The sequence below is a fragment of the Dermacentor albipictus genome, chromosome 10 (genome assembly GCF_038994185.2).
Source record: "Dermacentor albipictus isolate Rhodes 1998 colony chromosome 10, USDA_Dalb.pri_finalv2, whole genome shotgun sequence".
NCBI lineage: Eukaryota > Metazoa > Arthropoda > Arachnida > Ixodida > Ixodidae > Dermacentor > Dermacentor albipictus.
In genome coordinates, this window is record NC_091830.1 from 34,093,636 (window position 1) to 34,119,977 (window position 26,342).

The following is a 26,342-nucleotide window of genomic DNA, read 5'->3' on the forward strand; positions in this document are numbered from 1 at the left end:
ATGCTCTCCTGGCGCAGTACCTTCGCTCGTGCAACGCTTTTTGTACGCTGCTCTCTGACTCTTAAATGGAATATTTGAATGGTCCCCTTCGATATAAATAAAGGTTCTCAAGCAAAACCATGTGCAATAAATCGGTAAGCGGGAGCCGCAGAGCTTGCGAAACGGAAACAGAGCAGGCAAGTCGGACGTACATTTAAATTAAATTATGGGGTTTTACGTGCCAAAACCACTTTCTGATTATGAGGCACGCCGTAGTGGAGGACTCTGGAAATTTCGACCACCTGGGGTTCTTTGACATGCACCTAAACCTAAGCACACGGGTGTTTTCGCATTTCGCCCCCATCGAAAGGCGGCCGCCGTGGCCGGGATCGGATGTACATGTACAGTCGCGTTCATAAATTTGGAGACCATGCGAGCCCGTGGTCGCGTGAATGCGCGCGCCATCTGGCGGCTCGGTGCCTGCTGTCAAGAGTATCGCAGTGCGCATGCGCGTCCATCCTATCTCGCTGGCCTGCGTGTTCGCTCGCGGCGCACCGGCGCGTGGGCCGATTATCGTAATTTGCGTTCGTTGTCACCAGCGGCGCGATCGGAGATCTTTGTTCGTTTCGCGCTCTGTCCAGCTGGCGGCATGCTTGCAGAAGACTAAGCGGCAATACGCAAAATGCGCTTGTACACTTTCACAGTGTAAGGCTTCTCAAACAACGTCTGTGTCCGCCAATAGGGAGGCGCGATAACACAGTCGAAATATCTGAGCATAGCAGCGTGAAAGCCTGACAATGAGTAGCGCTTCTTCGAACGTGGTATTCTGCCGACGATAGCACTTTGTGCCGGGAACGCCCCGCTCAGCTGAAAGCGCGAGTGGTGTGTATCGGCCATGGTGCAAGATATGTACTCCTTACGTGGGGAAGATTCTCGGCTTGCTGAGACACGATCGACCAGCTAAAGTTGCAACGGCGCGCTTCCATCGGCCCGGCGACGGCAGCGGATACCTATTGGTGCGACGACGCAACTTCAGTTAGAACGCAGGCGGTGGCTTGCGCGGACAAGGAACGCGCGCATAATACAACCAACCAGAGAACGGCGTCTGCAGGCGGCGACGCGTCGCCGTATCTGCTCATTAGCCCGGTGATGCCTTCTCCCCCACCATCTCCCCTCACCATGGTGACCTATAAATATATTTAATTATACTTTCGCGCGTCACTCAATCACTTCGGATTTTCCGCGAAGCGCGATTGCCATACCAACGGGACATAAAACCAATGAAACATCTGTCTTGAAGTTGCGTCGTACCGCTGATAGGTATCCGTTGCCATCGATGCGCGCGTTTAGACCTAAAGAGTAGATATCTTACTTTGTGGTATTGGCCAGACAGCCGTGACAGAAGCGGGGAAAGCAGGCGCTTCCGTAGTTGAAAAACATCGCCGAGGTCGGACCAAGGGGATCGAAGATGTCGCGCCACTGCTTCGCGAACAATACTACTGGCGGCGGCGGCTGCAAATTCCTGTGAACGGCGCGCTCGCCGGTGCGCAGTGAGCGAGCGAGCAGGCCAGAGAGATATGATGGACGCGCATGCGCACTGCGATACTCTCGACAGCAGGCACCGAGCCGCCAGACGGCGCGCGCATGCACATGGCCACGGGCTCGCATGGTCTCCAAATTTATGAACGCGATTGTACATTTAGACAGAGCGTTATTATAAGCTCAGGTGCTCTCGTGAGGGCTCCTTTTGCCGGAGACGTATGCCGCCCTGTCGCAGTACTGGTAAAAATTCATTATATCGTCGGGACGAAAAAAGCACCCCGCCACTTCTATAACACCAGTCGGAACACTGCGGCCGCCATCACGTTTCCGAGTGGTCTACGGCCATAAATTGCATAACGACTTTCGCTTTTCCTAGATACAGGGTGTTAAATGTGTTTCAACATGCAGACATGCATGTTCACGCGTATCTCTTGAAGGGTGCAGTATGCACCGATAACCAACACACGATGGACACGGCGTAATGCTTTGGCATTACGCCGTGGCGTAATCCAATTGGCCCTCGATATCACAGGTTCACTGATCACGTCGCACGTTCCGTATGTTACCAAAAAGCGCAACAAACCTACCGGCAACATCCAAGGAGACGCAGGAGGAAAACTTATGCACGATGCACGGTACGCATGGCTTCGTCAAGAAAGGAGACATTGATTTGAAGGATCGCCAGCCGAGACACAGCAAAATGCGCGCCTAGGGACAAACGCATACGAAACAAGCAAATCGGCTTCTCCTCCGTAGTACCTAGGCAAAGGGAGAAATTTCAGGCGCAAACGCCCCCAGATTTTCTCTCTCGCACCCGCTGAAACGACTGGCCAATCCCGTGAACTGGCGTTTCCTCTAATGACCGTCTCGTGTGGGCGGTCACCGCCCACACCCAATGCCTCCTTTACTAGATGCCTGCCGCGTTGTCCGGTAGCTCGGTTCCGGGCCCTCTCCCTCTTCTCCCCTCCGCGAAAAGGCAACGAGCGCCTCTGATGGCTAACGCCTGCAACTTGCAATCAAGTGCTGCGGCCTCTGAGATTAACATGGCATCTGTCAACGTCTCGGAGGCCCGCGATAACGCTCGCTAACAGACGCCCGCGCATATAACGCGCCGGCGGATGCATCCAGCCGCCGCTGCTACATCCGCCGGTAGTTGAAAAGGCAACGAGCGCCGCCTCACGGAATTTATGCTGAACTAACTTTAACTAAGGGAACTGCCGCTACAGTGGGAAAGCGGGCAACGCGGCGGGCGTCTAGTAAAGGAGGCGTTGCCTCACCTAACTTGCTCTGTGCTAAAGCGGGAAAAAATGGGCTGATAACGAAGACAGTATGCGGGTTCGCCGCGCGGGAAGTGTATCTCGCCGCTCGCCCGCTCAGACGCGGATCCCTGGCGGCAAAATCGCAAAAATGCGACTCTGCCGCGATATCGCGCATGTGCGCACGGCACGTATAAAGCAACGTCGGCTTACCAGAGCGGCTTTCCGGTGCAGTTGCCTGCTCGTTTGACACGGCTGCAAGATGTCTGCGGCTCCCGAAAGGTTCGTGGCTTTGTTGATCTATTCTACGAGCATGAGGTTGTCGTTAGCCACTGCGTACTTTAATCTGAGATGAAGTTTAGGTGCCAATAATTTTTGTTACGAAAATGTACACTCACCACATTAACTTCACCTTCGGAATAATAATAATAATAATAATAATAATAATAATAATAATAATAATAATAATAATAATAATAATAATAATAATAATAATAATAATAATAATAAAGTGAATGCGGATGCAAGATCAGTTTAGAACTTTCAATTATTGGGCGAGCTTTCCCAAGCGTGCGGAATTCGGACTCCACGCAATTCTTTTTTAAGAAACGACTGTTTTATGCATTGAAGCACAAAAGTAAATGGAACATCAATGCATTTAGACGACCATTTTGAAAATGAATATCTCGAAACTGGGACTGTCAAGAGAATTCGTTCCAAATGGATAAACCGTGCGAATTCAGCGGCTATAATTCGTAGATTCAAATATGCGGAGTAAGTGAATTACAATTTAATTAACATAAAAACTTTAATTATTCAGTTGAACACCATGATTTATCGTACAAACAATGGGTTAAATTTTGATACCTGCCATAGGCAACCATTGAGAAACTGGTGCAGTTAATAAAAAAAGACAGCCCGTGTAATGAAACTTGAAAACGCGGTGATCAAATTTCACGAATATATTCACACATGAGTAGCTCCGTGTACGTGGACCATATTTGTCTAGTTTGGACACAAAGTGCCTTCCTCATTTAAACATGCGGATAAGGGCAGTTGAGTCGACATTTTCCTGACGTTTCTCTTTGCTAAAATATCAATAGAATTGTGCTCCATGTGGATTCTTTATTGTTGTTGTAGAAACAATCCTGTAAGCCGAAGTAGAATTTAAGCCATGATGTCACACTGCCCACAAGATGATTAATTTGGTAATATTTATCAATGTGGACCGAGGTGAAATGGTTCCATTGTAGTTCAACTTGGAAACCGATAGAAGCCTATGTCCGCGGGGATGAAAAGCGCGTTTCCAAGGCATAACTGCCCCTCAAGTTTCACTTTACTATGTGTTGTAAATGTCGGTGGGAAAAATGGCCAGGCTTAGCTTGGTTAAGCCAAGAATGCGTTGCATATTGCGCGAGTTGGGGCCCAGCTTTTCCTCCGGCTGTCATGACGTCACGTCATGTGGTTTCGCTAAAGGTCAATGGTGGCTGCCCAGCCGCGCCCAAGAGCTGAACTGAGTGATTGCAATATGCAACGCATAAAAATAGAAGCAACTTATTAACAAACATAGTGACGCGTGCACTTATATTTATCGGGCGACCACGTTTCGCCGTCTAACAAATGAAATCGCACAGCGCGGGATGCGCCTGCATGTATCCGAAGTTTCTGGAAAGTTATCGATGCTTCTGTCCGGCTGTCGGTTGTCGCCGAACCCTGTCTTATCTGATTTCATCGCGTGACGCGAATGTTGTAGAACTTTGTGGAAGGCACGCGGGTCCGAAAGATTAGTCTGGAACATTCGACGACTGCAGTATATAAGCCGACGCGCTTGACCCGCTGATCAGATTTTCGACGATCGCCGACTGTGTTCGCCGCTATCGTTGTGCTTTAGGTGTACCCTGTTTTGTGGGCACAGGTTCGCCCAATAAAAGCTAGTTTTGTCTTTCACAGTACTGCTACTGTGTTCTTTAACGTCACTATCACGTGACATCTGGTGGAGGTTCTTTTGGTCCATGTACCGGACGCCCCCGACAAGCCGTGATCCAAGCCCGGACCGTAAAGAGAGTACCAACGTAGTCACGGACCATCGAGTAAGCCGTCGTCTACAACAGCTGCCCCCGGAGCACGGACTTCTACCTGAGAAGACCAAGAAGATTGTGGCCAAGACAACCACAATGGCTGCCCCAGTCTCACCCATCGTACTTCAACGACCCAGAGAGACTCCTACCTTCCGTGGAGCTACGTCGGAGGATCCTGAAACCTGGATCGAAACCTTCGAAAGGATCTCGACCTTCAATAACTGGACCTCTGAAGATAAGCTACGACACGTGTACTTTTCCTTGGAAGATGCCGCGAGGACTTGGTTCGAGAACCGGGAGTCCACCCGAGCAACATGGGACCTGTACCGCAGTAACTTCCTGAGGACGTTCACGAGCGTTGTCCGAAAAGAAAGGGCCGAAGTTCTGCTGGAAACCCGAGGCCAACTACCTAATGAGACCATTGCTATCTTCACAGAAGAGATGACCCGTCTTTTCCGGCACGCCGACCCGGAAATGTCCGAAGAGAAAAAAGTGCGTTTCTTGATGCGATGCGTAAAGCAAGAATTTTTGCCGGACTAATCCGAAACCCACCGAAGACCGTAGCCGAGTTCCTGACAGAGGCTACGACGATTGAGAAAACGTTAGAAATGCGCACTAGGCAACATAACCGCCAAGTGCTCACGCCTCAGTACGCCATCCAAGCGCTGGGCTCCGTTGATCTCCAAGAGACCATAAGGGCCATTATGCGCGAAGAACTCCGCAAGGTCTTGAATTCGTCGCAACCTCAAGTAGCCTCGATTGCTGACACCGTGAAAGATGAGGTTCAGCGATCACTGGGAGCTCCTGAGGTGCAACCTGAATTACCGCAGCCCCAGCCAGAAGCGATGACCTACGCCGCCGTCGCCAGCACGACCACCCGTCGCCCAGGGAACCTACGCGAGGAAGACGAACATTTGGCGCACCCGCCACCACCGCCCGCTCTGCTACCACTGCGGCGAAGCAGGCCACGTCTACCGACGATGCCCATCCCGGGAGATGGGACTGCGAGGTTTCGCCGTCAACGCTCCGCGCCCGCAGCAAGGTGAACGCCCTCGCGATATCGCCAACTACCTTGCAGCTACTCAGTGGAGCTCTGGACGACCGTCGCATTCACCATCGCCAGGCCGCTACCTGTCGCCGCAGTGCCGAGCATACACTGGCCCAGCCCGGGGCCGATCCGTGAGTCCATATCCGGAAAACTAAATGCAGCAACCGACGGAGGTGCGGTTGCTGTTCGTCGAACTGACGAAGATCCTCCGCCGCCGACGAAGACGACGAGACCATCTCGACAACATATTAACGACATGCCGCCGTCCCGACGAAGTCTGGAAGGAAAGAATGCGACGACGAAAGGCGACCTGACGACGCGATTTTCCAGCTTTAGTACAACACGACGAAGCCGTGATCCGACGCCAAGACGTAACTGCAACGCCAGACAAAGAACCACCGACCTCGATGTGCTTCTCGACAGCCACGCAGTTACCGCCTTAGTGGACACAAGGGCTGATTACTCTGTCATGAGTGGACACATCGCCGCCCAATTGAAGAAGGTTAAGACTGCATGGGAAGGCCCTCAAATTCGGACCGCTGGAGGACACCTGATTACGCCGACTGGAATCTGCACGGCAAGAATTACCGTTCATGACCGGACTTACCCTGCCACCTTCGTTATCCTCCAACAGTGTTCACGTGACGTCATTCTCGGCATGGACTTCCTAAAGCAACACGGTGCAGTCATCGACTTGAAGCCGAAGTCGATAACCCTGTCTGAAGATCAAGCGATACCGCCGGAGAGCTCTCGTAGTCATCATGCCTTAAGCATGCTCGAAAGTCAAGTAAGCATCCCGCCTCGCTTCAGTATTGTCATTTCCGTCGGCACAAAAAGACCTGCCGAGTTAGAAGGCGTCATCGAGGGAGACCAACGTCTACTGCTAGACCGTGAAATTTGCGTCGCAAGAGGGATCGCTCGACTCCACGGAGGGAAAACGGAAGTGATGCTAACCAACTTCAACCAAGAGTTCAAGCACATCAGCAAGGGCACGACAATCGCGTACATCGAGGAAATTGTGGAAACGAGCAATGCCTTAGTCCTCACAGATTCTGCCGCATCTACCCCGCCGACCATAGTCTCCGAACCAGACTTCGACGTAAATCCAAGTCTCCCCATAAGCAAGCAGCAAGAGCTCAGAAGTCTTCTCCGACGATACAAGGACTGCTTTTCGACTTCGTCAAAGATTCGACAAGTACCAGTTGCAAAGCATCGCATAATAACCGAAGAGTGCGCTCAAGCACTCCGCCAGAGCCCTTACCGAGTTTCGACACGAGAACGTGAAGCTATTAGGCAAAAAGTCAACGAAATGCTCCGCGACGGCATCATCCAGCCGTCGAAAAGCCCGTGGGCACCCCCTGTGGCCCTGGTAAAGAAAAAGGACGGAACCCTGCGTTTCTGCGTCGATTACCGTCGTCTGAACAAGATCACGAAGAAGGACGTATACCCCCTCCCACGAATAGACGACGCATTGGATCGGCTCTGCAACGCTAAATACTTCTCGTCGATGGATCTCAAGTCTGGCTACTGGCAAATCGAAGTCGACGAAAGAGATCGCGAAAAGACCGCCTTCATCACCCCAGACGGCCTCTACGAGTTCAAGGTTATGCCATTCGGACTGTGCTCGGCGCCTGCAACGTTCCAGTGCGTCATGGACACGGTTTTAGCAGGATTGAAGTGGCAGACCTGTCTCGTTTACTTGGATGACGTCGTCGTCTTCGCCGGAAATTTTGACGATCACCATAGAGGGCTTGCAACAGTACTAGAGGCCATCAAATCATCAGGGCTCACTCTGAAGCCAGAAAAGTGCCGCTTCGCTTACGACGAGCTTCTGTTCCTAGGCCACGTCATCAGCAAATCCGGAGTACGCCCCGACCCACAGAAAACAGCTGCCATCGCAAAGTTCCCGCAGCCCATTGACAAGAAGGCAGTGCGTAGATTCCTTGGCACGTGTGCCTACTACAGGCGCCTTGTCAAGGACTTTTCACGCATCTCTGAGCCGCTAACGCATCTAACCAAATCTGATGACGAGTTCAAATGGCAAATGGCGCAGACCAACGCATTTCAAGAACTAAAACGACGCATGCAGTCACCGCCAGTACTCGCACATTTCGACGAAGACGCCGATACCGAAATCCACACTGACGCCAGTAGCCTAGGCCTCGGTGCCGTCCTAGTCCAGAAGAAAGACGGACATGAACGGGTGATATCTTATGCTAGCCGGTCACTGTCAAAAGCGGAAGGCAATTATTCTACGACTGGAAAGGAATACCTCGTCATCATTCTGGCTACGGCAAAATTCTGCCCATACCTATATGGCAGGACATTCAAAGTCGTCAGCGACCATCACGCGTTGTGTTGGCTAGCTAACTTAAAGGACCCTTCAGGCCCGGCTGGCGAGGTGGAGCCTCAGACTGCAAGAATCTGACGTCACGGTGATCTACAAGTCCGGACGAAAACACTCAGACGCCGACTGCCTATCACGCGCCCCCATCGATCCCCCGCCGGATGACGACGCCTTCCTCGGAATAGTAAGCGCAGAAGGCTTCACTAAACAGCAACGCGCAGATCCGGAGCTAAAAGGCCTCGTCGAGTATTCGGAAGGGAACAGCGACGTAGTACCTAGGGCATTTAGGCGCGGATTATCTTCTTTACGAGCAGGTTGTTTTGTAATGTGAATGAAGAACTTCTCACCAGTCCGCGCCAGCTTCCTTCTTGTTGTTCCGTCAACGCTGCGTCCAGAAGTACTGTACGCTCTACATGATGATCCAACCGCTGGGCACCTCGGATTCTCCCGAACGCTGTCGAGGATACAGGAAAGGTATTACTGGCCGCGTCTGACCGCCGACGTCGCTCGTAACGTCAAGACATGTCGAGACTGTCAGCGACGCAAGACACCACCGACAAGGCCAGCAGGATTACTACAGCCGATCAAATCTCCTTACCGACCATTTCAGCAGATCGGGATGGATTTGTTGGGACCGTTTCCGGCGTCATCATCCGGAAATAAGTGGATCGTCGTGGCGACGGACTATCTCACCCGCTTTGCTGAAACTAAAGCTCTACCGAAGGGCAGCGCAGCCGAAGTGGCGAAATTTTTCGTCGAGAACATTCTTCTGCGACATGGTGCCCCAGAAGTCCTCATCACCGACAGAGGAACAGCGTTTACAGCTGAGCTCACCCAAGCAATTCTGCAGTACAGCCATACAAGCCACAGGAGGACAACTGCCTATCACCCGCAGACGAATGGTCTCACGGAGCGCCTGAATAAGACTGTAGCCGACATGCTAGCAATGTACGTCGACGTGGAGCACAAGACGTGGGACGCGGTCCTGCCGTACGTAACCTTTGCTTACAACACGGCGGTGCAAGAAACAACACAGATCACGCCGTTTAAACTGGTTTACGGCAGGAACCCGACGACGACGCTCGACGCCATGCTGCCGCACGTCACGGACGAAGAGAATCTTGACGTGGCGACCTTTCTCCAGCGCGCCGAAGAAGCCCGACAGCTCGCCCGCCTACGGATCAAGAACCAGCAGCGTACCGACAGCCGACACTACAACCTCCGACGACGCTTCGTCGAATACCAGCCCGGTGACCGTGTTTGGGTTTGGACCCCTATACGTCGACGAGGACTGAGCGAGACGTTTTTGCGTCGCTATTTCGGACCGTACAAGATCATCCGACGTGTTGGTGCACTGGACAATGAGGTCGTGCCAGACGGCATTTCGCTATCACGGCGGCGCCGCTCACGACCTGAAATAGTCCACGTTGTGCGACTCAAGCCGTACTACCAACGATAATGAACTTTGGGACTTCGCGTAACTGACCTTTGGACTTTGTTTGTTTTCGTTGTTTTGTTACTTATGTTTAATAAGTGTCCTTTTGTGTTTCGCTCTCTTATATTTGTAGCATCGGGACGATGCTTTTTAAGAGGGGGGTATTGACGCGTGTATTTATCTTTATCGGGCGACCACGTTTCGCCGCCTAACAAATGTAATCGCACAGCGCGGGATGCGCCTGCATGTATCCGAAGTTTCTGGAAAGTTATCGATGCTTATATCCGGCTGTCTGTTGTCGCCGAACCCTGTCTTATCTGATTTCATCGCGTGACGCGAATGGTGTAAAACTTTGTGGAAGGCACGCGGGTCCGAACGATTAGTCTGGAACATTCGACGACTGCAGTATAAAAGCCGACGCGCTTGACCCGCTGATCAGATTTTCAACGATCGCCGACTGTGTTCGCCGCTATCGTTCTGCTTTAAGTGTACCCTGTTTTGTGGGCACAGGTTCGCCCAATAAAAGCTAGTTTTGTCTTTCACAGTACTGCTACTGTGTTCTTTAACGTCACTACCACGTGACAATAGCAAACTTAACCCTTTAAGGCGCCTTGTACACAATTGTGTACATTGTACTTCTGGTGTTTTTTTCGCGTTTAGGGCACGCAATTTTCTATTAGGTTGGCTTTAGCACATTCCCAAACTTTAAACTGACAACCATGTGCATTTTGGGCACCATCTGTCGCATTTCGGTGAAGATGTTCATATCAAAACAAGAAATGGCGGCCACGGAGCCGCAAAGAGCGGTGAGTCAAGTTCTTATTTTTCTTAGAGCCAATTTTTTTTATTGTGGCAAGCGAAAAAACATTACACGCGCTTGTGCATCATATGAAGTACTGAGGAGTGATAATTTTATCCTTTCTGAGGAGATGACCGAACGCTAACGCTCGCACGCGCATGTGTACACGATTGTGTAGAAAGCGCCGTGGTCGCTGCAGAAACGAAGAACGCTGAGAGTTGCTTTGATTTTCTTTCCAGGTTTTTTGGCCATTCGTCGTTATTTCTACAATGCAAACAAGTATAAGAAAACCCAAAAGACAGCTGAAAGGCTTTTGGAGCTCATTGCTCATAAATGTTTCAGACGTTGGTGAAAGTGACGAAGAAGAAGCCACGTGCGAAGCGACCGACGCCTGCGTTGCAGCTGCGTTCACCAACCTCACAGAAGAGGAAGACGCTGCTGCAGGGGAAACGCAAGCTGAAGAAGTGGACACAGAGTGTTTTTTTCCTTTTGTGAACCTGGGTATCTGCAATTCTTGGCTGGACTACCACCGTGACAATCAAACGCTGCCTGGAGCTAAACTCCTATATTTGATGAATTTTCGCTTGCTTGCAAGCTGCCGAAGCATTAATTAAATCGGTACTACCCGAGAAAAAGCGTGGAAGGCCTTCTCTTGCAGAGATCCAAGCACCACAACCAAAGATATGGCAAAAAAGCAAGAATATCGCGTCCTTGCACCGACGCGCACTACGACTCCTTTGACCATTGGTCCGAATCCCGCGACCAGAACGTGCGAATTAGGTGCAAGCTCGAGAAGTGCACATGAGGCACCCGGATATTCTGCATGAAATGCGCCGTGCAACTGTGCCTGACGAAAGAGAGCAACTGCTTCCTCGCATTCCACAAGTGAATTTTGTGACCACCGAGGCGCTGTGTACACAATTGTGTACGATGTTGCAAATAATAAAGTTTCATAATAACTTTCAAGAATTCGATGGTTTTGTGTTTCTTAGGTCCCAAAATGAATGTTTATATATAAAAAGATTTTTTTTCTATGCATAATTGCAAGTGGCGCCTGAAAGGGTTAAAAGAGAATAGACCCACATATGAGACGCGCAGCAATGAACAATGGCTCGTACCCTTAATGGTGGCTGCCCGGCCGCGCCCAAGGGCTGAACTGAGTGATTGCAATATGCAACGCATAAAAAAGGTCTCGGTTAACATGATGTCTTTAAGCCCGCAAAAGGTGCTGTATGACTAGCTGGGCGTCACGTTCTTTTGCGTTTTCTGGGCTTTCTTTCACGTTTGGAAGAAGCTTTTATGTAGCACGTAGAGACGAACAGAAAGTGGGATCGAAAATTTTTCACGATGGCCGACAATTTTCGCATTGACACTTTTGCTGTGAATACAATGTTTAATGAAGTTGTGTATTTATTAATAAATAATTATATCATTAAGCGAAATACGAACAAGTAGTTCGACTTGCTCCAAGCGACGGCAAACATCACCTCGGGCATGTCCAGCCGCGTGGCACTGGCATATATATAACAGTTGCTTTATAGGGTACTTTCCTCCAGAAGCTGTCAGCATTTTTGTTTTGAAAATGTAATAAAACATGAGTACCCAAATATACGGGGGCGCTCTGAATTAAAATAGCTTGGACAGGCGTATAACAGCTGCTTCAACTGTTTCACTACCAAAGCCAAGCACATCATCTTCCTGTATCAGAACGATAAAGTAATCGCACGAAGCATCGGGGTTAAACACTGCAGTCGAGGTTTATGCTCAAGTTAGAAACTAAAGAAACGAAAGTGTAAATTTGGCGTGGAGGGCTTATACATGAGCGCTCAGTTATTACGTAAGGATGCATACAAAGTACGGACATATCTTGTCTACTTCAACGCGAATATATATGCCTCGCCTTTTTGTAGCTTAAAGTGCGTTTTTGTTCTCTTTCCGCTATCGCGCATCAGAAGCAAGAAGCCCACAGGACTCCTTGAACTGGCGGTTACTTCCGATTGTAGAGATAGTCAATAAGACGGCGGATATAGCTATGCTTACATATGGAACGGGCAGTATACGGCGTTGTTATCCAGGGGCATCCCAGATAACTTTGGTTATGAGGTTAAGAAAAAGAAACGTGCTGGTGAAACATATGTTCTTGCGACCAGCCGTGTTTAGTCATGCGTTCTTTTTACAACCTGGAAAGCCTTCGTGCACGAATGGGTAATTATAAAATATCAATAAATAAAATTCCGATTGTCATATTATGTTGCGACTTCTCAAAGCGAAATTTTTACGTTGTCTCTGAACATCCCGTCCAATAGGTTTCCACGTGCTTGCTCTTGCGCAACTATATTTTGATTAACTCAGCTGACTGCCCGACTAAGAAGCCGTCTTAGGAAGGGGCGAGCTGTCGGCGTTGGCGTTGGCTTGCACTGAAATCGCGTTGCTTCGCGACCATCGCAGCCTTGACGCTACTCAAGTGGAAGCTTGGCCGAGTTGGTACAGCATTCGCTCGTACTTGGTATTTCTTAAACGGCGCAAACTACGGGAGGCCAGCGCCGTGTCGGTGTCTTTCTTCCCCTCGTCTTCCATCATTTTCTCTATTTTGATATCGCAAGAAGCCTGCGCAGTCACCAGCCGGTGTGCGGGGCACGCTAGAAGCGGAGTTACCTTAAATCACTTCTAGACTGCGTGGTGTCGTGTAGCGTGGACACGTGATCACGCGTCACCTGTCTTACTTCACTCGCTACGAGTGGAAGAAAAGTAATTAGGCAGTACATAGCACGTGCAAGACTGCTGAATGGGATGGTTTAGGGCGCAATAACAATACTCACTATATATTGGATGCCCATAATTGTAAAGACTTAGATACTTATAATAATAATATACTTATAATAATAAGATACTAATAATAATAAGATACTAATAATATGCCTTCTTTATCTAACTATACGTTTAGTACGCATATATTTTACATTTAGTATTGAAAGCAGCCTGATGACTACGCATCATAAAGTTCATAAGTGGATGTAGAACTAAGACTTTTCAACAGCTTGAAGGAGGTTAGATGAAACATCCTGTACAAGGAAATCTCATTGAAAACTATTACAATTACAAATATCCAGCCTATCATAACGCGTGCTGCTCATATGGTAGCTTTTCTACTTACATACGGGATAAAGCTTTTGTTTGTGATTGCTTGAAGCTGCTGAGCTTATTAATATCTTTTATTTTCTCTCTGACTGCAGCCTTCAAGTCAGAGTGCAGCTGAGAAATGGACATCATGTTCCTTGCAAGTTGTTGAACGAAGAGAGCGCCTCATATCTCACGCAATGCGTAAACTGCGGCTTTTACGCGCCGAAATGGGCCTTACTAAGATGCGGTCATATTCTGTGCGAAGAATGCTTCATTAAATGCGAAGAGTACTTTTGTCCCTTGCACCGAGTAATGACCATGAAATTTCAGGTGATGTATGTCTTCTCTTTGGTTTGAGAATTTTAGCAGGTGTATGCTAAAGAAAGGAGGGGGGGACTCGAACATTCACGTTTGAAGTTCCGATATCGGAGTCATTGAAGGTACCCCTACAAATAGCAGCAAACGCTTGACGAGGTCGGCATCTGCTTTTGCACAAACTAAGCACAACATGAGTGTATAAGGTAACCTGATGCGGCAGAAAGATTTAAGAAAGGGATGTTCATGAAATGCAAATACTGAGCTTTCTTTTGCGTTTTTTCACACAAAGTGAACACCCCTGCCGTTGCCTGCACGGTAGCTTATCAGAATTGTCATTTGGAGGCGAACACGTATGATAGCTAGAATGTCATGAACGCGTGTCTTCGAAGTTTCGAAATGCGTAATTTAAAAGAGTTGGAAAAGAAGGAGAGAGCAAATGATAAATGTAATGTAGGGAGGTTAACCAGGGGCGCTATTACGCAAAACTATTCCAAACTGTTCTATTCCAATTCTGCAATCAGCCGGCCGCGATTGATGAAAAACATTTTTGGACCACAACCACTTCACCGGTCTGTCACGCGATGTGACGAAAACCATGATAGCTCCCCATCTGATATGACGTGCACACACTGATTATGCATGATCTAACTGAACAAAAGACGAATAGTTATTTCTGATATTTCTTTTCACCATTAGCCCTCTGCTATTGGACAAAAGTTATCGGGCTACACCCACTTCACCTGCCTTTCACACGACGTGGCGTGTACGCGTTAAAGATGCATTAATATACCGAACAAAACTGAATTTTCTTCTGAATAGCCGCAGGCCACTCCGTTCCGAAAGGAATAAGAGATGGCTGTCACCAATCGCTCAGGCACTGGCTACTCGTACCTGCCAGAGAGCATGGGATAATTTGCATGTAATCAATCTTTTTGCCTGGCCGTGTAACGTTTTTGAGCACTTTCCGTACGCTTACGACCTCGTTCTGCCAACTCTTCTTTGCTGAGGATCCGTTTGAGCTTTCTATTCAAGCATCCGTTGCATGCCACCGCGATTGTCGATGAGCCACCGTAAGCTAAGTAAGAGAAAGCGGACTAATGACAGACGCCGGCACCACCCTCTCCATCTGGTTATCGATTTTCAGTGCAGTGGCTCGGCCCCATTGAATCCCTCTCCACTTGAACGTGCTCCTCACCTCTTCTGAGCCAATTAGATAAGACAAGCTGCTCAGTGTAGGTAATGATCATCCTTTTTCAAAATTGACCTCCTATGAACGATGAGAGCGTTTGATTGGTCTGTGGAGACAACCCTGTGGTTGAACGCCTGATGCTTGTGTCGGCGGTTACGCAAATTTGACGTCAGGAGATTGGAATAAAAATTAATTGGAATCGTTTTACGTTATAGGGCCCCTGGACTGAGCCCGGGTGGCTGCCTTACACTGGGGAAAGAAAAGTGGGGACGGAATGATTAAAAAAAAAAGAGAAAGCCTACTGGGGATATGATTCGGTCACTCAGTCTGGTTCACAGACGGTGTCTCGATCCGGTAGCTTTCAAATTCGCAGCAGCGCTTTTGTGGCTTTTTGTAGCTGCGATATGCGAGGCCAAGATCTTGTTAAAGGTGAACGGTGTTCTATCTAGCTGATTGAGAGCTGTGCAGAGGTCATGCCTTTCATTTTCAAAAGATGGGCAGGGGCACAGTAGATATTCAATAGTTTCCTCGACATTGCAGGTATTGCACTTGGCGCTATCAGGTATTCCAACCAAAACGTATATACATTGGTTTAAACTCGACACCCACGCGTAAGGGGCCCAGCATTTCTTCCTTATTTCGCGGGAGCTCTGGTGACAGCCGCAGTTGCATAGATGGGTCGAGGGAATGCAATCAATCTTGGGTGAATTCAGGTGTGGGCCACTTCTCCAATTTCATACGGTGTGCTAGCTTGCTTAAGTGTTGCGCTGCGTGAGTCTGCGGTAAAACAAGTGTTGCTCCTTCGTGTGCTTTCCTAGCAGCTTCGTCAGCGAGATCGTTGCCGGAGATACCGCAATGGCGAGGCAGCCACTGAAAGGCGACGTCGTGTCCTTTCGCGATCATATGATAGTGCATTTCTCGTATCTCCGACATGAGTTGTTCACAGGGCACACGGCAAAGAGATGACAGAAGGAATTTGTAACACCGCCATCAAATCGCAGAATATTGCCCACCAATTAGCCGGTTGGTTGTCAATATTGTTACACGCATGTGGTATTTGATTGTTTGAATGAGGCGCGTGGGCGCCATTACTCGAGAAAAGAGGAGGAAAAACGAACTGGGCTCGCGCTGTGAATCTAACCGGTCAGTGCTGCAACCCCTGTTGTAAATATAACCTGTAAATAGTTACCGATCTTACTGACTCGTCCTTCGGGTAACATTGTGGTGGAGGTGGAACGCTCTCCGGTCCTTGCCGCGCAGCTGCGAAGCGGCCGCACCATTGTCTTCTCACCCATGGATTTCTGTGGGACCACCCCGTCGCCACTTACACCTGCGGAGCCACCAGCAACGTACGTTGTGGTTCCAAGTCTCCGTGATCCATTCGCCACCCAAAATGACGTTGACGTCGATGACTTGCTCAGTATGTATGAGCATGTTAGCCAAAGCTACCACTAGGACCCTACCATCATGCTTGCTAATGTGATCTTTTATCTGGACTGGACACCGCGTGTCTGGTTTCGCACCCATGAGATCGAGCTCAGCAGCTGGGAAATTTTCAAAGAACGGCTTTGCGACCTCTTTGGCAAACCGTCAGGTCGCGCACATGCTGCGCGAAAAGAGCTTGCAACCTGTGTCTAGTCGTCCACCGAATCGCATGTCTCCTACATACAGGAAGTGCTCGCGCTTTGCTGGAAAGTCGACGAACACATGACCGAGGTTGACAAGGTGCGCCATATCTTAAAAGGCATCGCTGACGACGCCTTCAATTTGTTTGTCTATAACGACATTTCTACCATCGACGCCATCGCAAAGAATGCTGCCCCTTCAAGGTAGCCAAAAGCCGCCGCGTCATCCCACAGTTTTCCCGGCTCCCAAACACCCCTGCCACGTCCTCTTTCTCCGCTCTTACCGCCACACGACCATTTCAAGAGGGCGTCACATGTATCGTTCGCCATGAGATTGAAGCGGCTAGTTCGGCCCCCCTTCATCCACGACCCCCTGACGGTACCTTTTACCAAGCAGCCCCCACTATTTCCGTTAGTCAAGCAGTTGTGTGGCAAGGAATTGCAAACATTGACATCCCTACCAAATGCTCTGTCTCCCGACCTGATTCGGCACCCATTCCCATGTCCACAACCTGTAATGACCAGTATTTCGCTACCAGACCACGCAATCCTGCTGAATGGCAAACGCCAGTCGCCAAACAGATCTGCTTCCACTGCCACCGCTTTGGTCATGTATCCCGCCACTGCCGCACCACCTAGATTCCGCCGTACAGGAGCTCATTCCCTGCTCCTTGGCAAAACGCTGGCTCTCGCCGTTATTCGCCTTGCTGTCTGTACCCTACTTCTGCGCTACTTCTGCATCGCCGTCGCCTCAACGCCGTCACTCCCCGTCACCCCAGCCTCGGCGCTTTTCCTCGCCAAACCTACGGGCGGAAAACTAGGCCGTGCAGCTCTTGGTGGTAGCGCTGCATCGTGTTCATCCTGTCCAAAGCCTCCGTTGACGCTCCTCATTAACATGAACCTAATTGAAGTAGACGTAGATGGTCTTCCGTTGGCGGCTATAATTGATACCGGAGCCATAGTGCCCATAATGAGCGCTAACCTATGTCGTCGCCTCAAAAAAGTTCTTACGCCTGCCGACACTCGAGTGTTACGCGTCGCCAATGGTGTCACTGTTGCCGTCAGGGGTATGTGCACTGCTCGCATAGGAATTGCTGGTCGCGAAGTTCTAGTCCTAATCACAGTGGTGACCAGTTTCCCTCATGACCTAATATTCGAGCTCGATTTCTGACGACGCGTTCTGCCCTCATCCACTGTGCCACCGGTACGCTGTGCCTCGAGCTTACTCTTCTTTCAGACGTTCGCCCCGAACAACCGAACACCCTCTGCACTACAGCATTTGTTCGCTTACCTCCAACAGCCCTAAACTTCGTCGAATTTGCCTCAACGGCAACGGTGCCTGATGGCGACTATGTCGTCGCACCTATTCGTGATGTCCTACTGGCGCGCGACATCTCTGTGCCACACGCCGTCGTAACCCTTGCCGCCAATCAGATGTGTCTCCCCGTCATCAATTTTGGCTTAACGACGCGTGACGAAGCAAGCGTTCCCTGAAGGCATAGCGGTGGCCACGCTCCGGTGAGTGACACATGACCACGTCACCGCTTTTGCAGCCGACGCGTCTTGAACATACCTTTAACCTCGAGGGCCCATTACGTCCCATGGTCGCTCCGGACCTCGCACGTGACCAAGCAGCGGGCCCGATATTGCCTTTTGCTTTCCTGCCGCGACATATTAGACAATGACAATGGGCCACTTGGTTAGACATCCCTTGTTAAGCATCGGATAAACATTGGTGAGGCTGTTCCCATTCACCGCCGATTGTATCGCGTGTCCACGGCAGAGCGGAAAGTTATTCAGCAGGAAGTAAACAAGGTGCTCACCAGAGGCATTGTTGAGCGCTCCTCGAGTCCTTGGGCGTCGCCGGTCATGCTCGTCAAAAAGAAAGATGGCACGTGGCACCTCTGCGTTGATTACCGCCACCTAAACCGAATTACTAAAAAGGACCTTCACCCGTTACGACGAATCGACGACGCTCTTGATTATCTTCACGGTGCCAAATACTTTTCGTCCATCGGCCTTCGATCTGGTTATTGGCAGATTTCCGTCGCGGAGCAAGACCAAGAAAAGACCGCTTCAGTCACTTCAGCTGACCTCTACCGATTCAAGGTTATGCCATTCGGTTTACGCAATGCCCCCGCCACGTTCGAACGGATGATCGACTCTCACTTTCAAGGTATCAAATGGTCAACTTGCCTTTGTTACCTCGAGAACGTCGTTGTGTTCTCTCCTACATTTGAGGCGCACCTTGAGCGCGCCGCAGCTATCCTTGACGTCTTCAGCAAGGCTGGGCTCCTAATAAACTAATCGAAGTACCACTTCGTGCGCATATTGATTATAGTGCCTGGCCATCTTGTCGATGCTTCCGGAGTACAACCCGACCCGGAGCACGTTTGAGCAGTGAAGGCGTTTCCTGTACCTCAGTCTTTCACAGGCATCCGGAGTTTTGTGGGGCTCTGTTGTTATTACCGACAGTTCGTAAATGATTTCGCAGCAATCGCTCAACCATTCACTGAACTTCTGAAGAAAGACGTGCGTTTACGTGGGGTTCCCCTCAGGCTGCCGCATTTTCACGCCTTTACACGATTCTCACCAATCCACCGGTCTTGGCCTACTTTGACCCATCTGCACCTTCAGAGGTCCGAACCGGTGCCAGTGATTATGGTATCGGCGCCCTCTTATCGCAACGCCAACATGGACACGACCGCGTTATAGCCTAGGCTAGCCGATTCCTGACTACTGCAGAGCGCAACTTCGATTACCTAGCGCGAATGTCTTTCTCTCGTCTGGGATGTTTCAAAGTTCCGCCCATGTTTATATGATAAGCCCTTCTCAGTAATCACACACCATCATGCGCTCTGTTCACTTTCGTCGCTCAAGGATCCTACTGGCCGGCCCGGTCGTTGGGCCCCCCGACTACAAGAATATTCCTACACAGTGACTTGCAAGTTGGGACGCCAACACCAGAACACAGATTGCCTCTCTGCTACCTTTTTCCTCTACCCTACTTTTTATACTGACACCGACGCCTCTGTTCTCTGTTTTTCCACGGCTCCATGTCGCCGTCGAGCGGCGCCGTGAGCCGCCCTTGCGTATCATCATTGACCGCCTCGAATCGTCACATGCCGACAGTTCCTTTCGGTTATTGACAATTCAAGATGGCGTACTCTAACGCCACAACGCTCACCCCGATGACCCTGCATTACTCCTTGTAATTCCTAAACACCTTCGCGCGGCTGTTCTCCACGAACTTCACGACTTCCCCACTGCAGATCACCCGGTTATGTCACGTACCTACGACCGGATCCGCCGACGCTACTTTAGGCCAGGGCTTGCTCGCTCCGTTCGAAGATACTTAGCTACGTGTGAGAAATGCCAGCGACGCAAGACACCGTTGACGCTCCCTGCTGGGTACCTTAAACCACTCGACATTCCCGCGGAGCCATTCTTTCGGGTTGGTATTGTCTTACTTGCCCCTTTTCTTCTTTCTACTCCTGGGAACAGGTGAATCGCTGTGGGCACAGATTACGCCAGGCTCTACGCCATCACCGGACCACTTCCTACAAGCTGCGTGACACATGTCGCCAATTTTCTTCTATACGACGTGATTTTATTAAATGAAGCTCAGTGACAACTTCTCACAGACGGTGCCCGAACATTCCTATCAAATGTTAGTTATCGCGGACATCCTGCAGTCCTGTGTCACAAGGTACAAGATATCTACGTCATGCCATCCGCAAACAAGTGGCCTAAAAGAGCGTCTCAATCACACTTTCACAGACATGCGCACGAAGTATGTCTCTTCAGACCACACTGACTGAAACGTCACTCTACTGTTTGTCACTTTTGCTTATAATTCCTCGTGCCATGACACAGCCGGTTATTCCTATTTTTCCTTTGGTTCAGCCGAAAAGCAGCACTGCCTCTCGGCACAACCTTCCCTGTTCACGCGGCACCGACCAGTGAGTGTACACTTCACGCCATCGCCCGCTGTGCCCTCGCAGGGGAATTCGTGCATGACCGCCTTCTGAAATCCCAAGATAGTCAAACGCGTTTGTACAAACGGTGATACCGAGACGTGCAGTTCCCGCCTAGTTCTTTGATACTTCTATGATCTCCGTTGCGTCAGATCTGCCTGTCAGAAAAACAGTTTCGTTACGCAGGCCCATACCGAGTGCTTCGTGCCATGACTCCCTTCACCTACGACATCGCCCTTGACGCCCTATCTGTTTCGGAGTCCAGTGATATCGTGTACTTTACACGAATGAAGCAGTATCACCCTCCCAGTGATGACATTTAGACGCTCCAGGACATCGCTTCTGCCGCCGGGGGATTATGCTACACGAGTGTGGTATTTGATTGTTTGAATGGGGCGCGTGGGCGCAATAACGCGAGAAAAGAGAAGGAAGAATGAACTGGGCTCACGCTGTGAATCTAACCGGTCAGCGCTGCAACCACTGTTGTAAATATATCCTGTATATAGTTGCTCGTCTTACTGACTCGTCTTTCGCGTAACAATATAATCAACGGCACATCGGAGGGCAACAAGCTCCGAACCGGTCGTTGTTATCAAGTGCGAAATCTTCTATCGGATGCTTATTGATCGTCATGGTATAACCACTGGGCCGGTGGAGCTGGTCGGAGTGGAATAGCCATCCGTATATATGTGGACTCGCTTGCTTCAAGCGAGTCCACATATATCCACAAGAACAGCTTGCTTCAAGGCCAAGGTAGGCTGGCCGATCTTCTTTCTTAAACCTGGAATCGTAAGACGCACTTGAGGTTGTTTTAGACTCCACAAAGCTGAGGTGGAAGGGATACGGCCAGCCCAGGAAGCGTGAGGTTGAAAAGAATAGGGCTGAGAACACCGCATTGGAGAACGCCTCGGCATATGTAGTGGTCGGTAGTCGGACCATCTTCCGTACGTACGAACAAGGACCTTTCTGTGACATATTAGAGCGCAGCTCTTTGGCGTCCGTTCCTGGGTTTCGCGTCGTCGTCGTCGTCGGCGTCGTCGGCGTCGTCGTCGTCGGCGTCGGCCTCGTAACCAGCTCGCCTCCGCCGCCGCGCTCCGCCGCCGCGCATGCGCCGCTGCTCCGCCGCCGCGCATGCGCGCTGTCGGCTCTCCGGGCGAGGGAGGATGATGGAAGGGAGGAGGAGAGACTGTGGAGGAGGGCTGGCTACACAAATGGCTCTTTGGCGTCCGTTCCTGGGTTTCGCGTTGTCGTCGGCCTCATAACCAGCTCCGCCCCCCTTTCATCCCCCCAGCGCTAGCAGCGACCGACTGATACCGCTTTCGTGAGTCCGCTACCGCACTCACGAAAGACGTCGTGCACTTCCTGCAACTCGCATTAACCGTCCATCGATCCACACCGATGTTAGTAGTGGGGGACTTTAATGTTGACATAAAGACAAACAGCAATTTCCTAACACTTATGCGGGAGAACATCCCGTTCCTCTCGCTCGTAACGCGTCCCACGGCTGTGACAACCTCGCGAGGCACTTGTATAGATCTCGTCTTTGAGAATCAAGCATTGGTGTACCAAGTCGAACATATATCAGTCTATTTCTCCGACCACAAAGCTTCCTTCATGACTGTCAAGAACTGTTAATGGAGTCTTTGTTAAAGGAATACGTGTGAAAAATAAAAAAAAAAATTCTGTGATAGCGCATACATGTGTTGCTCGATTTCTTTGCCTCAATCTATCGAAAAGGTGAAACAGCTTATTTGCTGCGCTCAAATTTCGCATTAGGAAGTAACGTAATCGTCGGTAATTTTTTTCTGATCCATTGATATACTCGCCCTCCTAGTTCAATTGTCAAAAGCGCGTCTAGAATGAGTTGATGGGAAACGTTGTCGAAAGCGCCCTTCACGTCAAGAGAGTGCTACTGATAATCGCTTCCATGATTTTTGCTGTTCTACAGATGACACTAGATCGATGATACTGTCAATCGATAAATGGCCGCGGCGAAATGCCGCCATAAAGTCAGGGTAAATTTTGTTGTGTTCAAGGTACCATTCGACACGCATGAGGATCGTACGTAAGTGCTATAGGCTGGTAAGTGCTATAGGCCGATACTATGCCAGTTCGAGCTGTGACTTTCCTGGTTTTAGCAGTGCTACCAGGTGGCTGCGTTTCCATTGCTGTGGGAGGACACCATCCTGCCATAAACTATTTAAAAGGCTGTGCAGTTCTCTTCGTGCTTCTCGGCCTAGGTGGCACAAAACGGTATATGTTATGCCATCGAGCGCTGGTGAAGACGAACACCTACAGAGCGCCATAGCAGCTTTTAACTCTTCCACGGAGAATGGAGCGTCCATACTTGTATCTCGTTAACTAAGGACCTGGAGGCTTAGGAAAAGAGTTCTACTCAAATTTAGGACGACGCAACGAGCTATGGAAAGAAGAATGATAGGTGTAACGTTAAGGGATAAGAAACGAGCAGATTGGGTCAGGGAACAAACGCGAGTTAATGACATCTTAGTTGAAATCAAGAAAAAGAAATGGGCATGGGCAGGGCATGTAATGAGGAGGGAAGATAACCGATTGTCATTAAGGGTTACGGACTGGATCCCAAGGGAAGGGAAGCGTAGCAGGGGGCGGCAGAAAGTTAGGTGGGCGGATGAGATTAAGAAGTTTGCAGGGACGGCGTGGCCACAATTAGTACATGACCGGGGTTGTTGGAGAAATATGGGAGAGGCCTTTGCCCTGCAGTGGGCGTAACCAGGCTGATGATGATGATGAACCAAGGACGTCGTCTAATGCCATGTCATGGACTAAAACTGTGCCACCGGCAACTTTCAAACAAAATTACTCTTCAACGTCTATCTCAAGGCTGTTTTGAGATAGAGCAAGGGCGTTAAAACGGTGTCGTTGCTGGGGTCTTCAGCAAGGACCCCGTAGGGTACGCCACACATGGGACAGAGGCTTGCGGGGGTCCACTGACCCGGAAAAGCATTTCCATCTTTCATCCGCTATCTTATCCATTCGGCGTTTTATCTTCCTTTGCATGCGCCGAACTCTGACGTCGAGAATTGATTTTGTGCGCCTGTACCTACTTTCAGCACGGCGACGTCGTGTACAAAGCCTTTCCAATTGAATATCATTCTCTGTACGCTTTGATGAATGTGAGAAGCAATGCGTACAATGTCTTCTAAGCTGCGTACGATATGCTTCTCGTATGTGTCTTCTACACGACCTTGAAAGACTGACCAGTCGATTTGGCGATATACAACCTGTAATGCGGCGTCTAGTCCATTGATTGTCACACAGGCAGGAATATGATCTCTTCCATGGGTTCCAGTCAGGCAATGTGACACCAAAGTCAAAACAAGGCAGCTGTTGTACGTTGTTCCTCGCAGAAATGTCGGATTTCCGTCATTTAGACGACACAGGTTGTGGCCTGATTCAAAGAATATTAGTGACCTGCCCCTCTAATTTATCCTGGAGCTTCCTCGTATATGGTGGTGAGGTGGTGGTGGTGGTGGTTGTGATGCTTAAGCAGGCGGGGTTAGCCTGGCATACATAGCCGGTGATTGTTCTGCCTGATCCTCCTTCGAGTTCAGATCAGGGGTGTGTCACCAGGTGTCGATGAGCCCCGTGTCGCGCAGGAAGGCTATCAGCAGTCGTTGCGCTCTCTTCCTGAATGCCGCGGGCCCTCCGGGGAAAACAGTCTTCAAAGGTCCTGTGCGTAAGACTTCTCTTTTGTAGATTGTCGACCATCGCTTTTCTTTTTGTGTCCAACTGCGGCCATAGCCAAATGAAATGTTCGATGTCACCAATGTTACCACAACAAACCCAGAGTGGGGAAGCGCGAAGCCCAGTCTTGAATAACCAAGCTGGGGTGTACGCGGAGTCGGTCCTGATGCGGTATAAAAGAGTCTCTTGTTCGCGTGTAAATCCATGAGTCACACAGGATTCGTGTGGATTCTTGTGCATCTCTCTAAAGTTAAGGCGGATTGCATCCTTAGGGTTCTGAAAAGCTTTTGGATCTTTCACTTTTGGGACACATGTCAGCGCTGGGCATGCAAGGGCGTCAGCTTCCTCGTTTCCATCAATTCCTACGTGTGAAGGAATCCACTGAAACCCTATGTTAAATCCTTTGCTCGTTAGGGGGTCAAACAGTGCCAGAGGCTGCTTTGTAAATTTCCCTAGAGGTAGGCCCCGATGTAATCTCTGTAATGCTGACCTGTAATCCATCAGCACCATGACATCTCGTGCAGAAAAGGCCCGTAGTTTCCTCAAAGCCGCGGTGATTGCCGCGCTTTCTGATGTTGTAGAAGAAACTACGCGATCCAGTAGGCCAGACCATGGCACATCAAGGGATGGTATGCAGAATGCCGCTGCACAGCTATCTGTTTGTGCGCACACCTAACCGGCTGTGTACACTTGTAGATGGCTTTGAAACACAGTACTCAAGGAGTCCAGCACAATGGACTTTGTTTCGGCAGTTGAAATGGTGGGTTTAGTCGGTAGGTGGGGTACATTGATGCTGCAGGTGACATCCGAAAAAGACCATGGCGGGTCAAGGTGACTTCGTTTAGGCCATTCCAATCCTAAAAATCGGAAGGTGCTCAGCGCCGCATGGAAATGTGAGCGAGTTCTTGCCCTTAGCCGCCGGAGAAGCGCCGTGCCTGCGCGTGACTCGCGCAGCCTTAATAGCTGCCTCAGCAAGGCCTAAGATGCCAAGAGGCGGAGTGGAAGAGACTCTGCCTCATTCGTGACTTTCTTGTTTGAAGCCGCCGTTGGAACTCCCATCGCCAAGCGAAGTCCCTTTCTGTGCACTGCCTCCAAGCGCTCGAATTGACTCCATGACGGTGATATCAGAGGGAGCTGATAGAGAACGCGGCTTGTCATCAGTGCAGCGTTCAGCTTAAGCATGGATATAGGATTGTTTCCCCAACGTACACCTGCCAATCGATGAAGTGCGTTGACTCTTTGCACTGATGCAGCCACAACACTTCCAACCGCACCACGCCATAGTAGCTTGTTGTCGATGATGACGCCTAGGAATCGAACACGATTTGCACGAAGAATTGAATGCCCTCTGATATTCAGCGTCAGACGTGTTGACTTGCGTCTCACTCCTGGGAAAAGCATGAAGGCAGATTTTTCTGCTGATAAAGATAAGCCAAGCGTCGATAAGTGGTGATCGATAGTGGAGATTTCGGCCTGGGCTATCCGGGCCAAACGTTTGTGTTGGTACCCCGAGATCCAAATGCAGATGTCATCTGCGTAGATGGACATTTTAACTGTCGTCCGATCTACTTTCAGGGCATCTGGAAGGCTGGCCATGGCAACGTTAAAAAGCAAGAGAGATAGGACACTTTCTTGTGGGACGCCGAGGGAAATTTGTAGCTTGTCACTCATTATACTTCCGAGCTTAACTTGGACACATCGATCACTGAGAAATTTAAGGACGAATCGGAGAGCATTTCCCGAGACGCCCATCGCCCGGAGTCTGTTGAAGATGCCTGTATGAAGCACACAGTCGTATGCCTTGGCAACGTCCATAAAGATGGCGAGTGTGGAAAGGCCGTCTACGCGATGGTGCTCGATATGGCTTAGTAGATCCAAGACACTGTCCTGGGCACTCAACCGGGGA

The 26,342-nt window shown here is 49.9% G+C and overlaps 1 protein-coding gene across 6 annotated transcripts in view; it reads left to right on the forward strand.

Annotated features, from left to right (window-relative positions):
* Positions 1–2,875: 2,875 nt before the first annotated feature.
* LOC139051095 (TNF receptor-associated factor family protein DDB_G0285149-like) overlaps positions 2,876–26,342 on the forward strand; it is a 67,293-nt gene continuing 43,826 nt past the window's right edge. Inside the window, exons 1-2 of one of the 6 annotated variants that reach the window (XM_070528193.1) lie at positions 2,876–3,059; positions 13,718–13,934. In XM_070528193.1, coding sequence (XP_070384294.1) covers positions 3,040–3,059; positions 13,718–13,934 — 237 coding nt within the window. In that variant the 5' untranslated portion in view covers positions 2,876–3,039. The remainder of the gene's footprint in view (positions 3,060–13,717; positions 13,935–26,342) is intronic. The other 5 variants (XM_070528192.1, XM_070528194.1, XM_070528190.1 and 2 more) reach the window with 5 other exon arrangements.